The sequence below is a fragment of the Centroberyx gerrardi genome, chromosome 7 (genome assembly GCF_048128805.1).
Source record: "Centroberyx gerrardi isolate f3 chromosome 7, fCenGer3.hap1.cur.20231027, whole genome shotgun sequence".
Lineage (NCBI taxonomy): Eukaryota > Metazoa > Chordata > Actinopteri > Beryciformes > Berycidae > Centroberyx > Centroberyx gerrardi.
This window is the reverse complement of record NC_136003.1, coordinates 21797926-21814825: the sequence shown is the minus strand read 5'-3', so window position 1 is coordinate 21814825 and position 16900 is coordinate 21797926. Positions and strand designations below refer to the sequence as shown.

The 16900-nt window shown below is 43.4% G+C and overlaps 1 protein-coding gene across 5 annotated transcripts; it reads right to left on the bottom strand.

Moving 5' to 3' along the window:
• Positions 1-4539: 4539 nt before the first annotated feature.
• Positions 4540-16226, bottom strand: raver1 (ribonucleoprotein, PTB-binding 1). Of its 5 annotated transcripts, none has more exons than XM_071920693.2 (15): positions 15903-16226; positions 14850-14916; positions 12996-13465; positions 10737-10928; positions 10502-10622; positions 10300-10400; positions 10095-10166; positions 9622-9700; positions 8998-9200; positions 8763-8844; positions 8492-8634; positions 8205-8276; positions 7338-7472; positions 7026-7091; positions 4540-6931 (listed from the first exon to the last, which is right to left on the bottom strand). In XM_071920693.2, exons 1-15 carry the CDS (start codon positions 16224-16226, stop codon positions 6785-6787), a joined length of 2274 nt encoding a protein of 757 aa, XP_071776794.1. In that variant the 3' UTR covers positions 4540-6784. The 5 variants fall into 5 exon arrangements, with proteins under 5 accessions (XP_071776794.1, XP_071776796.1, XP_071776795.1 ...); XM_071920695.2 differs by having other exon boundaries at positions 8199-8276; positions 10131-10166; XM_071920694.2 differs by having other exon boundaries at positions 10131-10166.
• Positions 16227-16900: the final 674 nt, after the last annotated feature.

Here is a 16900-nt window from a genome sequence, read left to right as displayed (position 1 = left end):
CTGCGATGCACTTTCAAGGTCTCCGTTTTGAAATATCGCATTGATGCTGATTGGCCTGATGGTGTCCTCATGAAACATAGAGCACCTCTTATTGTTCTGATGTTGAAACTGGACACACACTATATTAGGTGAAATAGTGCAAAATCAAAACCTTAAGCCTTAAACCATTTTGCCTTTGAAATAAGGAAACATAAAGTTAGAGTCTGACTAACTAATTGTTCTGCTGTTGCACTGGGTTAGTTTTACATTTACATTTTAGGCGTTTAGCTGATTCTCTTATCCAGAGCGACTGACAGTGAGCGCAACAGTGGAATAAATCTCAGTTCCTAGATCACCAACATTATAAGCAACCAAAAGTAGGGAGAGCAAAGGTCAGAGCCATAGTGCTTCTCGCAATACTCCTTTAATCCTAGAGTGATCATGTAAGAGAGAAGTGCCGGCAAAGGAAATAAGAGGAATAAGAGCTGCACTTCAAGATAAAAGTGTATTAGAGAGAGTAGAGGGGGGAGATATGGGAGACGGGATGTGATTCAGGAGGGAGAGGAAAACGTGAGGTACTTTCTGAAGAGACAAGTTTTTCAGCCAAAGATGGAAGATGTAGACAGCACTACATAGTATGAATATATTATCACTCCTGTGCTTTGCTTTAAATTCAAAAGCCAGATACATTTGGAAATCTGTTTTCATTTTCACCTCACTTTCACCAAATGTCTGGATTGCACCAGAGCGCTTCATGTTCTTCATTGGAGATGTTTAATTAATATGCAAGGTTTTATGTAACGATCCCTAGCCATAAAATAGAAACAATACATTTATTTTTGTTTAGTAATATTTGGGTTTCAGTGCTTAATTTCAGCATTCAAGTGTGTTGTTCCAGCTTGGATTAGGACAGTTCCTTCTGTATTGGGGAACATTTCTACTGTTTCACATAACCAGAAATAGTTACCTCAATATGTGATCCCACAGTGATATACAGTTACATGGAGGATCAATTGGAAAATATGAAAATGACAACTGTAACATTACCCATGATTATTTATAAGGGATAAGGGTGCATGTTGTGGCTTGAAATTTAAAGCACTACTATAATATAATCTGGTTTGGGTGTATAAATAAGAATAATGTGCAAATTGCCTTTGAACTAAACACAGAGGCAGACTAGTAGCTTTCTCATGGGCTACTAAGATTTTCCACTGTTTTATATTGGCTGATTGTCATACAGGGGAGTGGGTTGTTTTCTATGACTAATCCCGCTATAAACGGCTCTTGTGACATACCCTATTTGGTCACACTTTATCTCTGTTACTCTTACACTGCAATAAGGCTGTAATTAATCATTGCAGATTAGAATGCAGTATGTATTTTACATGTAGATTACAGTGAATCTGTATATTTAAATACCCCCATCCCCCTTCCACACACATTAACAATGCAGCGATGTTACAACAGCAGTTAGAGCTGATACATAGTAAAAGACCATGAAGTGTTGTGTTTTTCTGGTCTTCAAGTACACGCAGAGGTCCAGTAATTATCATTTTTCTCCATTTGAGTGTTCTTCATTTGTGATAAATGATGCTGCAGCAATCTGCCTTTGGAGCTCCTCTACCTCCCTCTCTGTATTTGGTAAAATCGCAGGTTTCAGCAGCATTCACCAGCAACTGTGCAGGGTGACTGTGTGGGTGGAAATATGAAAGGCAGAAATCTAAATGTGTCTGACACACCGTCCACTGAGCCTCGGTGGTTCCCTCTGAGAAACTCTGGGTAGACAGGCAGCAGGTATGAGAACATAATTCAGGGGTGCTGAAGGTATTACAGACAAAAATAAAATAAAATATCCATATGCCTGAGAAAAACACATTAATATAATGTCACCAGGTCTGAACGACATCCACCCGTCATGTCTTTACTGCGTTCTCATTTTCAGTGTCTTTTACAGATTGATGATCCAAAACAAGAGTAGTTCTCATTTCTGAAATGCCATGACAGAGAACCAAATATTAAGTAAAATGTTTGCTCGCTGGGGACTGTCACAAATAATATGAATGTTACAAAAGGAAGGTTTCATGGCCTGTGAAATACACAATTGTCTTCTTGCCTCTCCGGGGAAAGCTCAATCAGCAGCTCGGCTCCTCGAGGCTCAGTGGGACCACCAGAATAACAGCTAATCAAAACTGCCTTTTATCCTGATTACTGCTGAGAGGAAGAGGAGCTCTTCACCGGCCCTTGGCCCTCGGCACCTCTGTCTGAAGGGTGAAGGGCAGCAACACCTGGGCTTATGCCACACAGCCAGACGTCTGGGCAGACATTCACAATTAATCCCCGAGTGATAAGACCTCACTTCACCACCTACTATTACCTGCTGTGGCTCTGCTTGAAGGAGATGCTGAAAGGACTGAGCCTGGGAGGAAATAGCTGACATTTCAGGTTTTGTTTTGTTTTTTTCGTTTTTTAATTAAATCCGAATGCCATCAGGCTCTCTTTCATACAGTCTTAGCAGAGCGAAATGGATTTTCTCACTTCCCAGTTGTACTGATTTCTTGGGGTGTGTTTATTGATAAGAAAAGCAACCACTAAATATCAAACTTTATAGCTGACACTGGCTTTGGAAAGTCGACTGCCAGTCACAGTGGCCATGACTGAGTTTGAGTCTATTTTTTGAAACTTTTACCTATCTGGGGGAGTCTTCGCTGAGTGCATAAAAATGTACAGTATGCACTCATGGCACTGTAACACAGTTATCATCCATCCACCCAATGTTATTTTTTACTTTAGTACACAGGGGGTGAGGTGCCTTGCTCAAGGGCACCTCAGCAATAGTTGCTGAGGGGGGGGAAGAGCGATACTCGTCCTTTTTTGTCAGTTTGATAAATGGTTATTGTGCACTGGGAATAGCATTAAATACTCAAGGTTGCTTAAAGTTAGCAGCCCCTTGGTTTGACATTTTTACCCATCCCATAGCGCAAAACATCATGACAAAACTTCCCTTCAAATTTTGGACAAAGTTTGGAAACACTGGGTGTGCACACACTAATGTGGGATAGCTAAGGTGTTTTCTGGTTCATCACTGAGGCGTAATCTAGCTCAAATATGATATAATCACTTTAGTGTACCTCTACTTTGTGCAGCTGCCAACTGTTCAAATGACTGATAAGCCTTTTGGCCATTCTCCAAGAAAGCATACATATTAGTTGCTGTATGAAATTGAGCATGTAACATCACAGCTGATGAATTTTAGGGAGCGGTTCCCAACATTTTCCCTCCAAAACTCACATTTGTCATTTTCCAGCCAGCTGATTTAATGTTTGCTTTAGTCTTCCTACTATAGATCACATAACATGATTATATTATTTGCAGTTACATATGTGGTCTTGGTCTCTTAATTACTTTGCTTCAACAACCACACACGCCATTTTATTTTACTTGATTTATGAAGTTTTTATTGGGTAAAGGCATGCAACTACTAGATCACCCAACATCTTAGAATTTGACATTTTGGGGTCATTTAAGTCATTTAAAGTGTGAAAGTTTTCTGTGAAATTACCAGATTGACATGAAATAAGATACAGTTGGAGTTAGGCATCAGCTGACAGTGAAGCTGGGGCTGCAAGTCTCACAATATGCACGACATAAAACCCGTCCACGAAAGGGTTTAACCACAGATGTTTCTCTGGTAGCTGTGTTACATGGCCTTCATTCAACCCCTTTAAAATAAAAATAAAAAATAAATAAATAAAATAAAATAAAAAGTCCTTCAGCTCCAGGTCTTCTTTCTGCATCCTAATATCAAGGGCATATGGTTTTAAGTTCAATTTGAGATAAAATTCCAATTTAGCGACTGATACCAAAACAACTCTACTCCAAATTTCAGTTGTGAATTGTAGCCCAAAATTGAAAATCTAACCCAAAATTGAAAATCTAAAAGGCAAAGGCCCTCGTCTAAGATGAGCATAATTAAAGATTGAATGGAGTGCTTTTGAAGAGTTTCTCAGAAAGAATGACATCATGGCCAATTTCCCCAGATGGGTAAAAAGAAAAAAAAGGAAAAAACTTTGTGCTCTGCCTATGTGGTTTTACGCACACAGATAAGCGAACACAGTAGCAGAAGTAGCATCAGAAGGGGTGATGAGAAAACCCTGTTGCATGGCACAATGTCAGCACCATGAGCTTCACTGGCACTGAGAAAGTAGAGACCAAGATAACAAGCTCCTCCAGAGGGAGTGGCATTGGATTTACTCTCAATACAATGTCACCACATGGATTAAATGAAGTTGGACATGACACCTTTCCTATGAGTTGCAATGTGAATTGCATTGCTCGCCTCTGTCCCTCAAGTCCTTGATGCTGAATATAAATATTATTTGTGGTACCTTTATTGTTGATTAACACAAAACTTTTAGAATTTAGAGTCTGACTGCCTTACTCTTTGTATTTTTTATTCTCACTGACAAGGATCTACTTTCTGTGTAACAATGGGTGGAGACAAATGGGTGTCCTTTGGCCCTCCCTGTGTATATACACTCCCCTCCCCCCCCCCACAAACCAGTTTCCCCTCACCAGACCAATAGAGGTTGAACCATGGCATAAACACCAAGGGAGCATCATTGCAGTGTGGCGGTATTTCCTTCTTTAAGGTTTTCGTTCAGAGAAATGTCAAATCCAGATCACTGTGTTACATCTTAAATGCATTTTAAAATGACGAGATCATAACAAAATGAGTTTTAAATAACATTTACTTGCTCACATCACACACACACACACACACACACACACACACGCACAGAGACAACCATGGCAAGATGAGAGGGCTAGCAGTTGGAATTAAAGCAATCAAATTAATGATGATCATACAGTACAGCAGCATCTCTTGGTCCATACACAACATCAGCAGTCTGCTGTGGCGCCACTCTTGGTCACATCATCTTTCAAACATACAGGCAAACAACACAAACACCTTGAGCAGCAAATTCAATCAAAACACCAGACCAGAGGCAGATATAAGTAAAGAAAACAAGAGTTTTGGACTCCGAGGAAAATTATCAAGCTTAGTATATACACAGCAAATAACACATAAATGGTAAATGTAGTTGGAAGCCCACACAGGGCAGGATGAGATCACAGAAAACACTGTTAAGGCTCAAGTGTATTTGCATTTCCTACCAAAGTCAGAGGTAATGGGTTATCACAATCAAATTGTCAACCAGAGCATAATTCAAAAACACACAGACTGTCACTGACCAATCACCTGCCGCTAGCTTCCATTAGTACCTCCCCAGACAGACTGAACTGTTACCGGAAAACTTCACACACACCTCAAGTTTGAACACAGGCCGCGCCCGTCATCCCAACTGTCGTCTACTGCCTTGAGGATGGACACCTCCCCCTGCTGGTCTGCAGGGTGGAGACAACCACCACACCAGGAGCAGATGAGGCACTTCATACAACAGTAACATGCAGGTCAAGCCTCTCGGTGAAGAGAGATTGCAGGTGTTCCCGTATTCACCGTCTGCTGGTGGATCGAGAAATGGCACACCATGTCCGCCGCACCACCCACCCATTCAGAACAGACCAGTCAGGTGTGGTGGTGGGACTCCCAAGACATTAAAAATTAACTTAGCAGACAGAACTCACACCAACACAGAAAATATTCAACTTCTGGACATATGAGTGAGAAGAGACTTGAAAATGGCCGATTAGACAGGTGAGAACAGAGTAGTATAGTGACCTGTGCCCTCCAAGTGCATCACTCAAACAACCAGTGCAGAGAACAGACTCCGTAACAAGATGGAGGGGTGCGGTTCAAGGACAAACGACGTGGAAAAGTTTAAGGCTTGAGAAAATATTCCAGAGTGGATTTGGTAAAAGGTTTCAGTTTCCAAATACAGAGGCAGGTACATACAGCTATCGTTACTGCTGGATGGAGAGCTGTATGTCAACCAATGGAGAAAGGCCTGAATCCGGTCCAGAAAAAGAAGCATACAGCAAAATACAACCCTGTGGGAGCAAGTTAGAAGAAAAAAAAATAAAGAAAAAACACACACATAAGCACCATCCCATTAAACAAACTACTGAACTTTTTACATGCAAATAGGAAGGCTGTTTAAAAAAAAAAAAAATGTTCAGAGCCTTTCGATAGAAAGAGTTTGGTTTCTTTATACTATGCAAGCCCTTTCCTTTGGCTGCAATTATTTAAATATCATACACAACAACAGTTTAGTGAGATGTCCAACATTTTTAAAAAGCAGCCTGGCATAGTGCAAGTTATTTCAAAAAGAGCCATGAGGCAGAAAAGTGGAGCCAATATGGCTGCCATTGAAAACTGCAATGGCCAAACTATCTGCAGCTCTGAACCCGTTGACACGCCACACTCAACAGGGAAAAAAAATGAAAACAAAAGAAAAAAAAAAACCCCACTTGATTTAATTAGCTAATTTACCATTTTTTCTTATTGTACAAGATACTCAAAGTATTCAACAAAAGGGCTTCATGAAATTAAAAATCAAATTAAAAAAAAAGGGTAAAAACTTAATTTACTAAACACACTGAAATCATATATACAATGGGAAAAAAGAAACATCAAGAACTCCCATAGACTGGCACGCAACTGTCCGGATAGCAACAGGCTGCGCTCCCCAGCGCCCTCCAGGGGTCGCTGGCAGGAGCACACAGGAGAGGAATCAATGGACCGCCAAGCTAAAATACTGTAGTTACTGGAGGAACTCTGGAGGGTCCATCATGTCCTGGCTGTTGAATGGCTACTCATACAGCAAGAGGCATTTGGCTGTAGTTAGAATATACGCTTGCGTTTAAGATAGGAGTCCGCATAATGGCCCCCCAGGCCTTGGGAGTGCTGGCCCACATAGCCCCCCTCAGGGCTCGGCTCTGGAGATGGGATCAGCCGGGAGAACACACGCTTGTGGCCACCGATGGGAGTCTAATTGGGGGAAAAAAATAAAATACTAGTAGCTTGAAAGTGTAAGAAGGTAAAACTAATGTAGAAAAAGCAAAGATGAAAGTGGCAAAATTACCTTGATGCCATTCCCCAGGCCAGGTGGGAAACTATTGGTATGACTGACAGGAGGCATTCCCACAGCCTGAGGAGAAACAACCAACTCTCAGTATCCACGACTTCATTTACACAATTGTACACACCAACAGAATATACATGAAATATGAAATAACAACTTATTCTCGGAAGCTCTAACCCTCCATTTTATCTTTTCCCATTGCTACCTTGATATTTTAGTGTTGATAATGGTAAACACCACTTTTAAAAACACACCGAGGTGAAGGCCATTGAAAAATGACAGCAACCCATCAGTCCAAAGCTTCAGGCTCACCTTATTGAGCTGGGTGGTGGGGAGGCCGCCGCTCATGGGGGCCCCAGGCCCTGAGCTGAAGTATGAGGACAGGGGCGGGCTGGGAGGGTAACCGTAGTGGGCAGAGCGCTCGCTGAAGTCAGGGTGACGCGAAAGCTGCAGAGACACAGTCCCCATTAACACATGCTACTTGTACACAACAACTGTCCTACAGTCAGGCCAGGATGCATTTAATTTAATAACATTTTTCTCACATTGCCATCAGATGTTCCAGGTCCACTCTGGGAGATTGCCAGACTTGCACTACAATTTTCAATTCTACATAGCCTAGATAGTACTTCTGATGACCTTCTAAGAAAATAAATGGTGACAAAGATACAGCTCAAACACATGGCTGTCATCTGAATCCCTTTGCCAGAACAATGTTTCCATTACGTTCACTGAGCTGCAGTGTCTCCCACAGCTGAAAAACTGACCCCACAGCGAGAAAAATGAATATGAGGAAAATGTGTCATCTGGCCTCATTGATCGGCCCACCCAAAACAATGTGCAAATATCATGATATAAATATCCAAATAAGAGCCATTCTTAAACTGCAAAACCTACTGGAATGGACACAGGGTGAACCTAGTTCTCAGAGCCAAAATTCCCCACAACACTCAAAAAACTTTATAAAAATGAATCTACAAGGAACACTTTATAACCAAGTAGGAATATGACTGTTTACATAGGGTGGATTATTACTTGTAATCACGTATAAGTGAACATACAGTGGCACCAATCAAAAAGAAGGTCGATAGGATTTGCATTATGCGCCGTCATGCTGCTCAATGGCTGACTGCACAACAGCCCATGAGTGCGAGGGAGGGAAGGTTGATGCGCCATTACCTGCTGTCCAAATCCTGCCAAGGCCCCGGCATCCAGGTTCTCCTGCTGTTCATACAGGTGGGCCAGGGGATCCTGAGGAGAGACACCAGATGGGCATCGGACCGGATCAAATCATACAGTCCATGCCATGAGCAGGCAATGACTGGGCAGTATAAGTGTGCATAACATTGTAAAAATCAATATGAGTCACTAAGACATTACTGAGCACAGCAGGGCTTACTAATGTGGAAAAAAAGTAAAGGCTTTCCAAGGCCAGCTATGAATAGAGCAGGATCCCTAGTGGTTACCTGGTGTAGAGGAGGGTATTCTGGGTTGTAGGACTCCTGGTAGCGCAGGTTGTAACTCGACTGTACGCTCTGGTTTGTGCGTTGGTTGGACACATTATTTAGCGTGGGCCTCTTCCTATAGGGGTGGGCTCTGCAGTTTCCCCCTGTAAGAGGGGAAGGCAGACAGGCATGAAAAGTTATATAGCTGCATGCACCAGAGTCGACACAGAGAACGAGGAAGAGATTACCAAGCAGGGACGCCAGAACCACAAACCGCAAAACAGCATCTCACCTGAGGGAAACAGGTTGTGGACATTGAGGAAGGCACTCTGGGGGAGATTCACTTCTTTAGGAGGATCACCAAGTATGGATACCTGATGGGGGGAAAATTTATATTTTTTCTCCACAGGAAAAAAGGGCTTCTCAGTTTCACTTGGGTAAAATTGTATTGTTGAGCTAAAGGCAAGTGACCAGCAAGTCAACATAAGAGGCAGAAAGCACAGTATGGAAATGACTTGGCAGCTCACCCCTTGTGCTGCCAGGCCTTCTGCCCCCATCATGCCACCCAGTAGGGGCATGGAGATGCCCTGCAGGGTGGGGGAGGGAGTCTGGGGGAAGGTGCACGCTGCTGTGGGGGACTCCTGCTCCCTTGCCAGGGCTCTGCCAAGAGACATGGGCTTCAGGGGAGCCAGAGGATCCGCCTGCAGGCCAAGACCTGGGACCACACCACCTAGGGAAAGGGACAAATGTACACACACACACTGTAAATTAAATGGAAATTAATGTAGGCCGGGATCCCACTTAACTGTTGTTTTACCCTGTTTTATGCTAGCACTCGTTGAAGTTTTCAGACTGAAAACATTTCATCAGTGAATCAGATTTGCAACAAAAATTTATCTTGTAATACTACAATCGATAACCACATTTAATATGATGTGGTTATGTGATGTGTGTGATCCTGGTATAATGCCTACCACATTAAATTATGGGTTATCTAACGGTGAGCAAAATATCATGACATGAGTAATGACCAGTTTGAGAGCAAGCACAACTAACAGGCAAATATGGCTACAGATGTTTAGCATCAAAGCAAAGCAAAACGTGCACTTTGTGGCTCTAGGAGCTACGGCTGGAGTCAGCGGATGCCAAACCTTGGGGCAGGTCTCCGAGCAGATGGACTCCCTGCTGGAGAGGCAGAGCGGCCAAAGGGTTCTCCCCGATGAGTCCTGCCTGATGGCCGGAGGAGAGAGGAGAGGGCAGGGTTCAGTGTCACTCAAGGGTCGCACAGCCTGGCTACAACACTCAACTGTAGGAAAACTGCAGAACTGCATGAGCACACTTTTATCAGCACCGAGGCTTACTCACCACATATGTAATGATGTCCTCAATAGTGGGTATTTACACTTTCTGCACACAATGGAGTAGCACACCCACCACATCACTCGGCACCACTCAAAAATACACCACACACAAAAAACACTTTCCTAGCGAGAGCTTACCCTCTCAGGAATTCGCCTTTTCTACCGCCCCAACGCATAAAAACATTGGGATCCATCTAGGCTTACCACCACCTCACACACTGATCTCCAAACTCAAAACACACACACACGTCATTATCACTCACACAAGGCACTAGACGGTTTTCTTTATTGTGCAGCACCTGAGCCCAGAGAAGCTGATTTCCCAGAAAGGCTTGCTAATGGTAACAAGGGAGAGAGCAGACAGTAGGAAAAAAAAAAAAGTGTGCATGAGTGGGAGAGGACGAATGGAAACGGACAGACATGCTAGGAGGAGAGTGACAGAGAAAAAAGGCAGAGAGGCAGCAGTACCTGTTGGGCCTGGGCCTGGTTCTGGAGGAGCAGCTGGAGCAGGGCAGCAGAGAGGGCGGGGTTGGCCAGCAGTGGTAAGGTAGGAGCCGCCCCGAGGAGACCTGCGCACCAAGACAACGTCAGCATCCACCGCACCAGAGCAAATCCTTTAGGTCAACGACAATGTTAATTCAGTATCCAGAGGGCCGGTGGGGATTCTCACCTTGTTTGCGTCCCTGGGTCAGCGGGTTGAGCAGCATCTTGAGGGTGGCGGGGTTACTGAGGCCCGTGAGGATCTGCATGGCCGTGGGCTCGGGGAGGAGACCTTTACCTCTGTTCACAGCCTTGGCGGGAGAGGGCAGAAGACATTCAGCACAAACCCGAGGGCTACTAGAACGGTAAAATCACACACGCGAATGACACATCAGTTTGACAGAGTTAGAGAGGGACTTGACTACCATGGTCTGGGCAGCAATCAGAGCAGCCAACATGCTTCTTCCCGGGGGACCAGGGGCACAGAAGGACACTCGGATGTGTGCTCCGCCAAGCACCCTGCCGTCAGTGAGACGCTGCACCTCCTCGGCCATCTCCGCCGTGGCAAACTCCAACACCGCAAACCGCCGGAAACTTCCATCCTGTCCCTGAGCCAACTGCGGAGAGGAAGAAAACAAAATCCCACATAAACATGACCAGCCCAAAGCTGCCGTCAGTGACGAGAATAAACAAAACAGGCTATGGTCGTATCGATAGGCTTATGTAGTCGCTTTGAAATGTTTTCACCGCCGCCCTTGAATTTTAGCATATTCATGTACTACAAAATTATTGAAAAGCACATTTCCTTGGAATTTTCCTCCTGAAACCTTTGCAAAGTACTCTAATGCATCATCATTGAAAGTAAATATATGTGATGTATGAAAGACAGAAAAATCTATTTTGTTAAAGTATTCACCTTGCCCCCGCTTAGGCTAAATAATCTCAATTGCAACATTTTTTTTACATTTCTCATCATCTTTGGGTCATAAAATTCTAGATAGCTTTATTGATAAGCCGATGGATTAGAGGAAAATTAATTCCCTTGCAGATGTGCTTTCTCTTTCACCTCCGGCAGTTTCCTAGATCCATGTTAGGCGTTTAGATTGTAAAATGTCTGTTCCTTTGTTCATTTTCTCTTACAAATACACCCAACTCTGACTTTCACATTAGGCAGTATTCTGCCAATTTCAGTGTTTTGTGCACCAGCCCTTAATTTGAAACTCAGATGATTTACTGTCCCCCAAGCCCATTCCGAAATCACAAATTATTTTGGAAATGTGTTGGATCTAGCAAAGAAATATGACCTTTATCTTGGCTTGAAATAGGTTCAATTGTTATTATAAGGAAAGTCAGAGAATCCAAGATGAGCCTTGGGATAAGCCAAGCAAATGTTACTGTGAAATGGTCAGAGAAATGGCCTTTTCCCTCAAGATACCATGGCAGTTTTGTGACATTCTAATGTCATTATTAGATTTTAAATTGCGTTTCTAATTGTCAGAAATTACACTGGATTTAAACAAATGCACACAATTAAGCACTCTCTGGCCCAACTGCCCATTAGTGCCCAAGAGATACACTTTTTCACTCACAATTGATTGCCATTTCGAATGTGGTAGAATTTAAACCACATTTTAACTATCTTGCATTGAACCTCATGTCATTCCCAAAATTGATGGCATTTTATGGCAGTTTTTCTCAAAGTACCCCATAAAATGTTAAATCAGCCTGAACATTTTTTCAAACCATCCCTTTGCCATTACAATTATGTTAGTTTTGAACCCTGATTTAATATTCTGACTGCAATACAATTATAACTGACCAATATAATCATATCTCTTATTTTTGAGAAGATGTTGAGCGCATAGTTTAATTCTCACAGACATAGATCCAAAAGGGCCTTTACTCAATCATCCATCACTAGATATGGCCTTGTGATTTCCTACCATCAAGTTCCTCACCTTTAACCTGCCCAATAGCAGCTTGTTGAAATGAGAGCTTGAGCACTAAACTGCTTCCCTTGAATTACCATGTGACCTCTGAATTATCACAGCCTTTGCCACAATCCTCAAATAACAGGAACCAACAGAAAGTATTACTATGCGTGTCGTGCTAAAAGGACACTGCTCTCTCTCATTCCAGAAAGGCCTGCTGAATGACACCACCTGGGGGAGTCAGGTGGTCATCGCCATAGAAACCAGCTATGCTCATTGCTATAGAAACTTGGAGTGGCCACATGAAAAGCAGGGCAAAGGTGAGAGCTATTGAGAGATCAAATATGAAAAACTATTTACAAAAAGGAAAAAGAAAAAGGATTCCTGTTGCTGTCTGTAACCTATCCCCCAAAATGTTTCTTTACAGCTTCAGTGCTAATTTTACACCCTTGTAGTATTAATGGCAGCACAGACCCTCCACTTAGTACAGAGAGCTTTCAATCAACGGTTTGGTTTACATGGCCTTGCATGGTGTAAATCAACAGCAGCTGTGCAATGAAACTCACATAAAAAGGTAAGAGAAGAAAGTATGCCAAAGGCAAGTCTAATTTCAAGTGGAAGGGAACACATTCTGCTTGCTCAACCTTCAAGAAAGTGGCGCAATACGTATTAGTCATGACAACATGACATACTGATATTTACTGGGCATTTAGTTGAGTGTGTGAGTTTGTGTGAGTGCGTGGTGAATTTGACCTGGCAGAAGATTGGCGCGTGGGTGTCGGCCAGGGCACTGCGGAGGTCCTGGGCTGTCAGTAGGCTGGGGGGAAGGCGGTCCACACACAGGCATCTGGAGTGCAGCAGCGGGTAGGTGAGGGAGCCCACCTCAGTCCAGTGGACGTACAGCATGCGAGAGCCCAGCTGTTTCCCGAGGAGCTCCGACTTGGCCCGGGCCGCCGAGTCCTTCTTCATGTACTCCACGAAGCCGTAGCCCTTGGAGTGGCCAGTGGAGGCGCTGTAGACCAGGAAGCAGCGCTCCAGGTTACCGAAGGGTCGCACCAACTCTTCAAACTGCTGCTGGGTGAAGGCGTGGGGCAGGTTGGCGATGCACAGCAGAGCGTCTGTGGGCTGCAGCTGTACGGAGATCTCCCGGTCCCGCAGCACATGCTGGTGGAACTCTTTGATGGCACACTGCGCCTGTTCCCCGTTGAGCAGTGTCACAAATGCTGAGGGTAACGAGGGAGAGAGAGAGCACACAAAATTTGCCGTGAAGTGAGGGGGTGACTACAATTGTGCAGCAAGCGTGAATGACAAGCTCAAAGCAGCAGAGCAAGATCTGTTTTCACAAATGTCTCAGAAAGTGAGCTTCTGTTGTGACACAAACCGTTTCTCCTCTAGCAGTGCTGCTAAAAGACAATACTGGTGATATGATGTCATTAGACACCAGCTTTCATATCACTGCAGTTTCCCCATTTTAAACTAGGTTTGTTGTGATAGTGTCAGGCAGGAATCAGAAGGATTTCAGATAGATAGATAAATCTAAAGCTGTATAATTTTTTGATAACAGTAACTCAACTTTTAAAATATCTACCTATGTGACAGACTCCAGTAACAGCATAGACAGATGTACTGGAGCCCACAGTGTGCTGTGCTCCATGTCAAGAAAGCATCATGTTAGCTACCTGTGTGCCTGCCATCTACATTTGGATACAGCGCAGGAAACTTACTTTTGTTACAGCCACAGTGGCTGGCACACCCTAAAATTCACCCACTTTCATTATTTTATCCAGCCAACTAGATTTTGTAGAATATCACCTCTAAATGATGATTGTTTATGTGCCAAAGAGGCTGGTAGCTTACCAACCATAGCATAAATTCACCAGCATTTGGCTGGTGCAATTTTCTGACCCATTTTCTGACGTAATATTATGCCGTTAATATCCAATTTGTAAAACCATTTTCCATGCATAATCTAAGCTAATGTTCAGGGTTTTTGTCCATTTTGGGGTTTTTGTCCATTCTGCTTGACAAGTCAGCTGTGAGGTTTGTAATGACAAGCTGATCTTCCATGCCCAATTCTTAGCCCATACTTTGGTGTGGGACTAGAAACTCTCACATCCTCTACTAAAAGGTCGTACTTTCCATAATTTATAAGCCACATCATGTGGTCAGGCAGGTGACAACTTTGACACATTTCATTTTGATTCCTTTATAAAAAAAAACAGGATGTGAGAAAAGTAATATTATTTCCCTTTTGACTAACTTGCAAAACTACTATTTAGATTGTCCAGTTCACTGTGATTTTTCTGCATAGAATTGTTATTTGACCATTTTCAATTAAATGCCACCCATACATACATTGTTGTGTGCTAGATAACTTGCAGCTGCACCTCCACACAGCTAGAATACCTACCAGCACAAATTATACTGGGATCAAGTAATTAGGAGGTGCTCAATACATACGATGCTGTTTAAGGACAACCAGTGTTGTTTAAAGGACCATTAACAAGTATTCAGATTGAAAACAATGGATTATATATTTACCACGATCTACCGCTGAATTGAACAAAGCACACACAATGAATGACACAGACAAGCTGTTATACCAACCCGTGCCCTTATATTTGTCCACAAAGCAGTACTTCAGGTCATAGTTGCCCAACAGCTCATGCACCTCCTGAAAAAGATAAGAAAAAATTACCATGTAATCACATCCTAGCATTCAAGTTCAGTTACCAATTCAATCATTCAAGTTTTATCAGGATATACCAGGTTAAAGCCAAGTTTTACATTTTGGCCATCAAATAATCAACTTATTCATGTCCACTAGGAAACCAGCAACGCAAGGACACCTGTGGGGGTGTGGGAGGTAAATAACTGACTCATTGTTGTGGGAGAAATTGTTCCGCAGTGCTTTTGCCCGTTCACAAACGAATGGCGATGCTGTCTAGCATTTTCTGAAACGTTTTGTCTCCACGCCTTCCACCTTTTGTTACATTGCAACTCCCGTTCACATCTCGAACTCCCAATGCTCCCCCCTGTGAACAATGGTACCGCCCGCAGGCCCACCGTTCCCCACGAGTCAAGCACGTTCCAAAAAATGTGGCATCATGTGAAAATCTGAGGCTGCTTGATAACCAAACGCCAACATTTGTAACTGGTAGAGTGATAAAGTTCAATGGTACCTGTAACTCTCAAGTAAAGATTATAATTATTTGGCGTGACAGCTCGACTAAACAAAGTGAACCACGCATGTTGATACCAACTGTTACCTACAAGGCCGGAGTTGGCAGGTCATACAGGCCACGGTTGACCATTATTGACAGTCATCTGGCAATCTGTTTGTTAACATAACGTTAGCCGTGTTAGTCAACTAAAACAAACCAATTTAACAGATACTGTCAAGCTATTGACGTTCACATATATCCGTTATCTGGCTGGCAGATAGCACAGTGTTAGTTTTTGTATATCTTGCTGATTAAAGTGAGCAAAAACACCGCATCAACTAAACGTAGCTAACGCGTTAAAAGGCTAGCAAGCTAACTCACATAGGTAGCATGGCAGGCATATTGGAGCTAGGCTAACGTTAGCCAAACGACCCCATCAATCAATCATCCGACAGTTCGAACTTCCAATTAGTTGATTGGCATTTATCAGACATACCTGATTGCTAACATCGGATGGCAGATTTTTTATTATAATTTTTCGACGATTGTAAAACTCTCGGCGAGTTCTATCCAAGCGACTCTCGATCTCTTCGGGGCTCAGTGATGTCAACTCCTCATCGACCCTCCGCTGACACTCGTGCCCCGGTGTTTCTTCCTCATCGCCGGGCTCGAGTTCGGGATGCCCGCGGTCTCCGGACATCCAGTTTACGTGATCCACAGCGAGGTCGTAATTTTCATGAAGCGGACGGGAGGCGAAATTGAGCCCTGTATCTGTGCTTTCTTCTCTGGCAGCTGCGCTAACGGACACGGCGGCCGCCATCACTCAGTTTGGTGGAAGTTTTCTCGGTCTGGAAACACTGTCCGATTTGAGCAGTTTAAACAATACACACATGGGCTCAGCGCCGCTTCTCATTGGACGAGAGGGGGACGCATTCTCCATGACAGCAACGTAACGGAGAAGGGGCGGGGCTACAGGGGTTCCCTGTATCATCCTTGCCTTCTAGAGCAAATATAGACAATCCATGAAAGTGGATATACGGATGGATATGAAATGCTGCAGTGTAACCTAGATCAGTGGTTCCCACACTAGGGTCTGCGAACCTCCGGGGGCCCTTGAGGGGTTCCAGGCGGGTCCCCCAGCAAAAAGATTTCAGTTTCACTCAGTCACCAGACATAGGCTATCTATTTGGGAGTCCTCCAGATTTATGAAAAGCATGATTCATAGAGGGCATTTTCATAGATCATGACAGCTACCATTCTCTGGGGCCTACCAGTCCTGATATGACCAAAAATATTTAGGCTATTTTATTTTTAATGTGACAAACAAAACAAAAAGTGTGGCATATGGTTTATCAATGGGCCTGGAAAATTTATTGAACATTAGCTTAGGTCTGCTGGAGCTCATGAGTAGTTTTGAGGAAAAAAATACAGTGATTTTGGAGAGTTATTTGTCTATTCAAATAAGCAAAATTATATGTACAAATAGATTGCTTC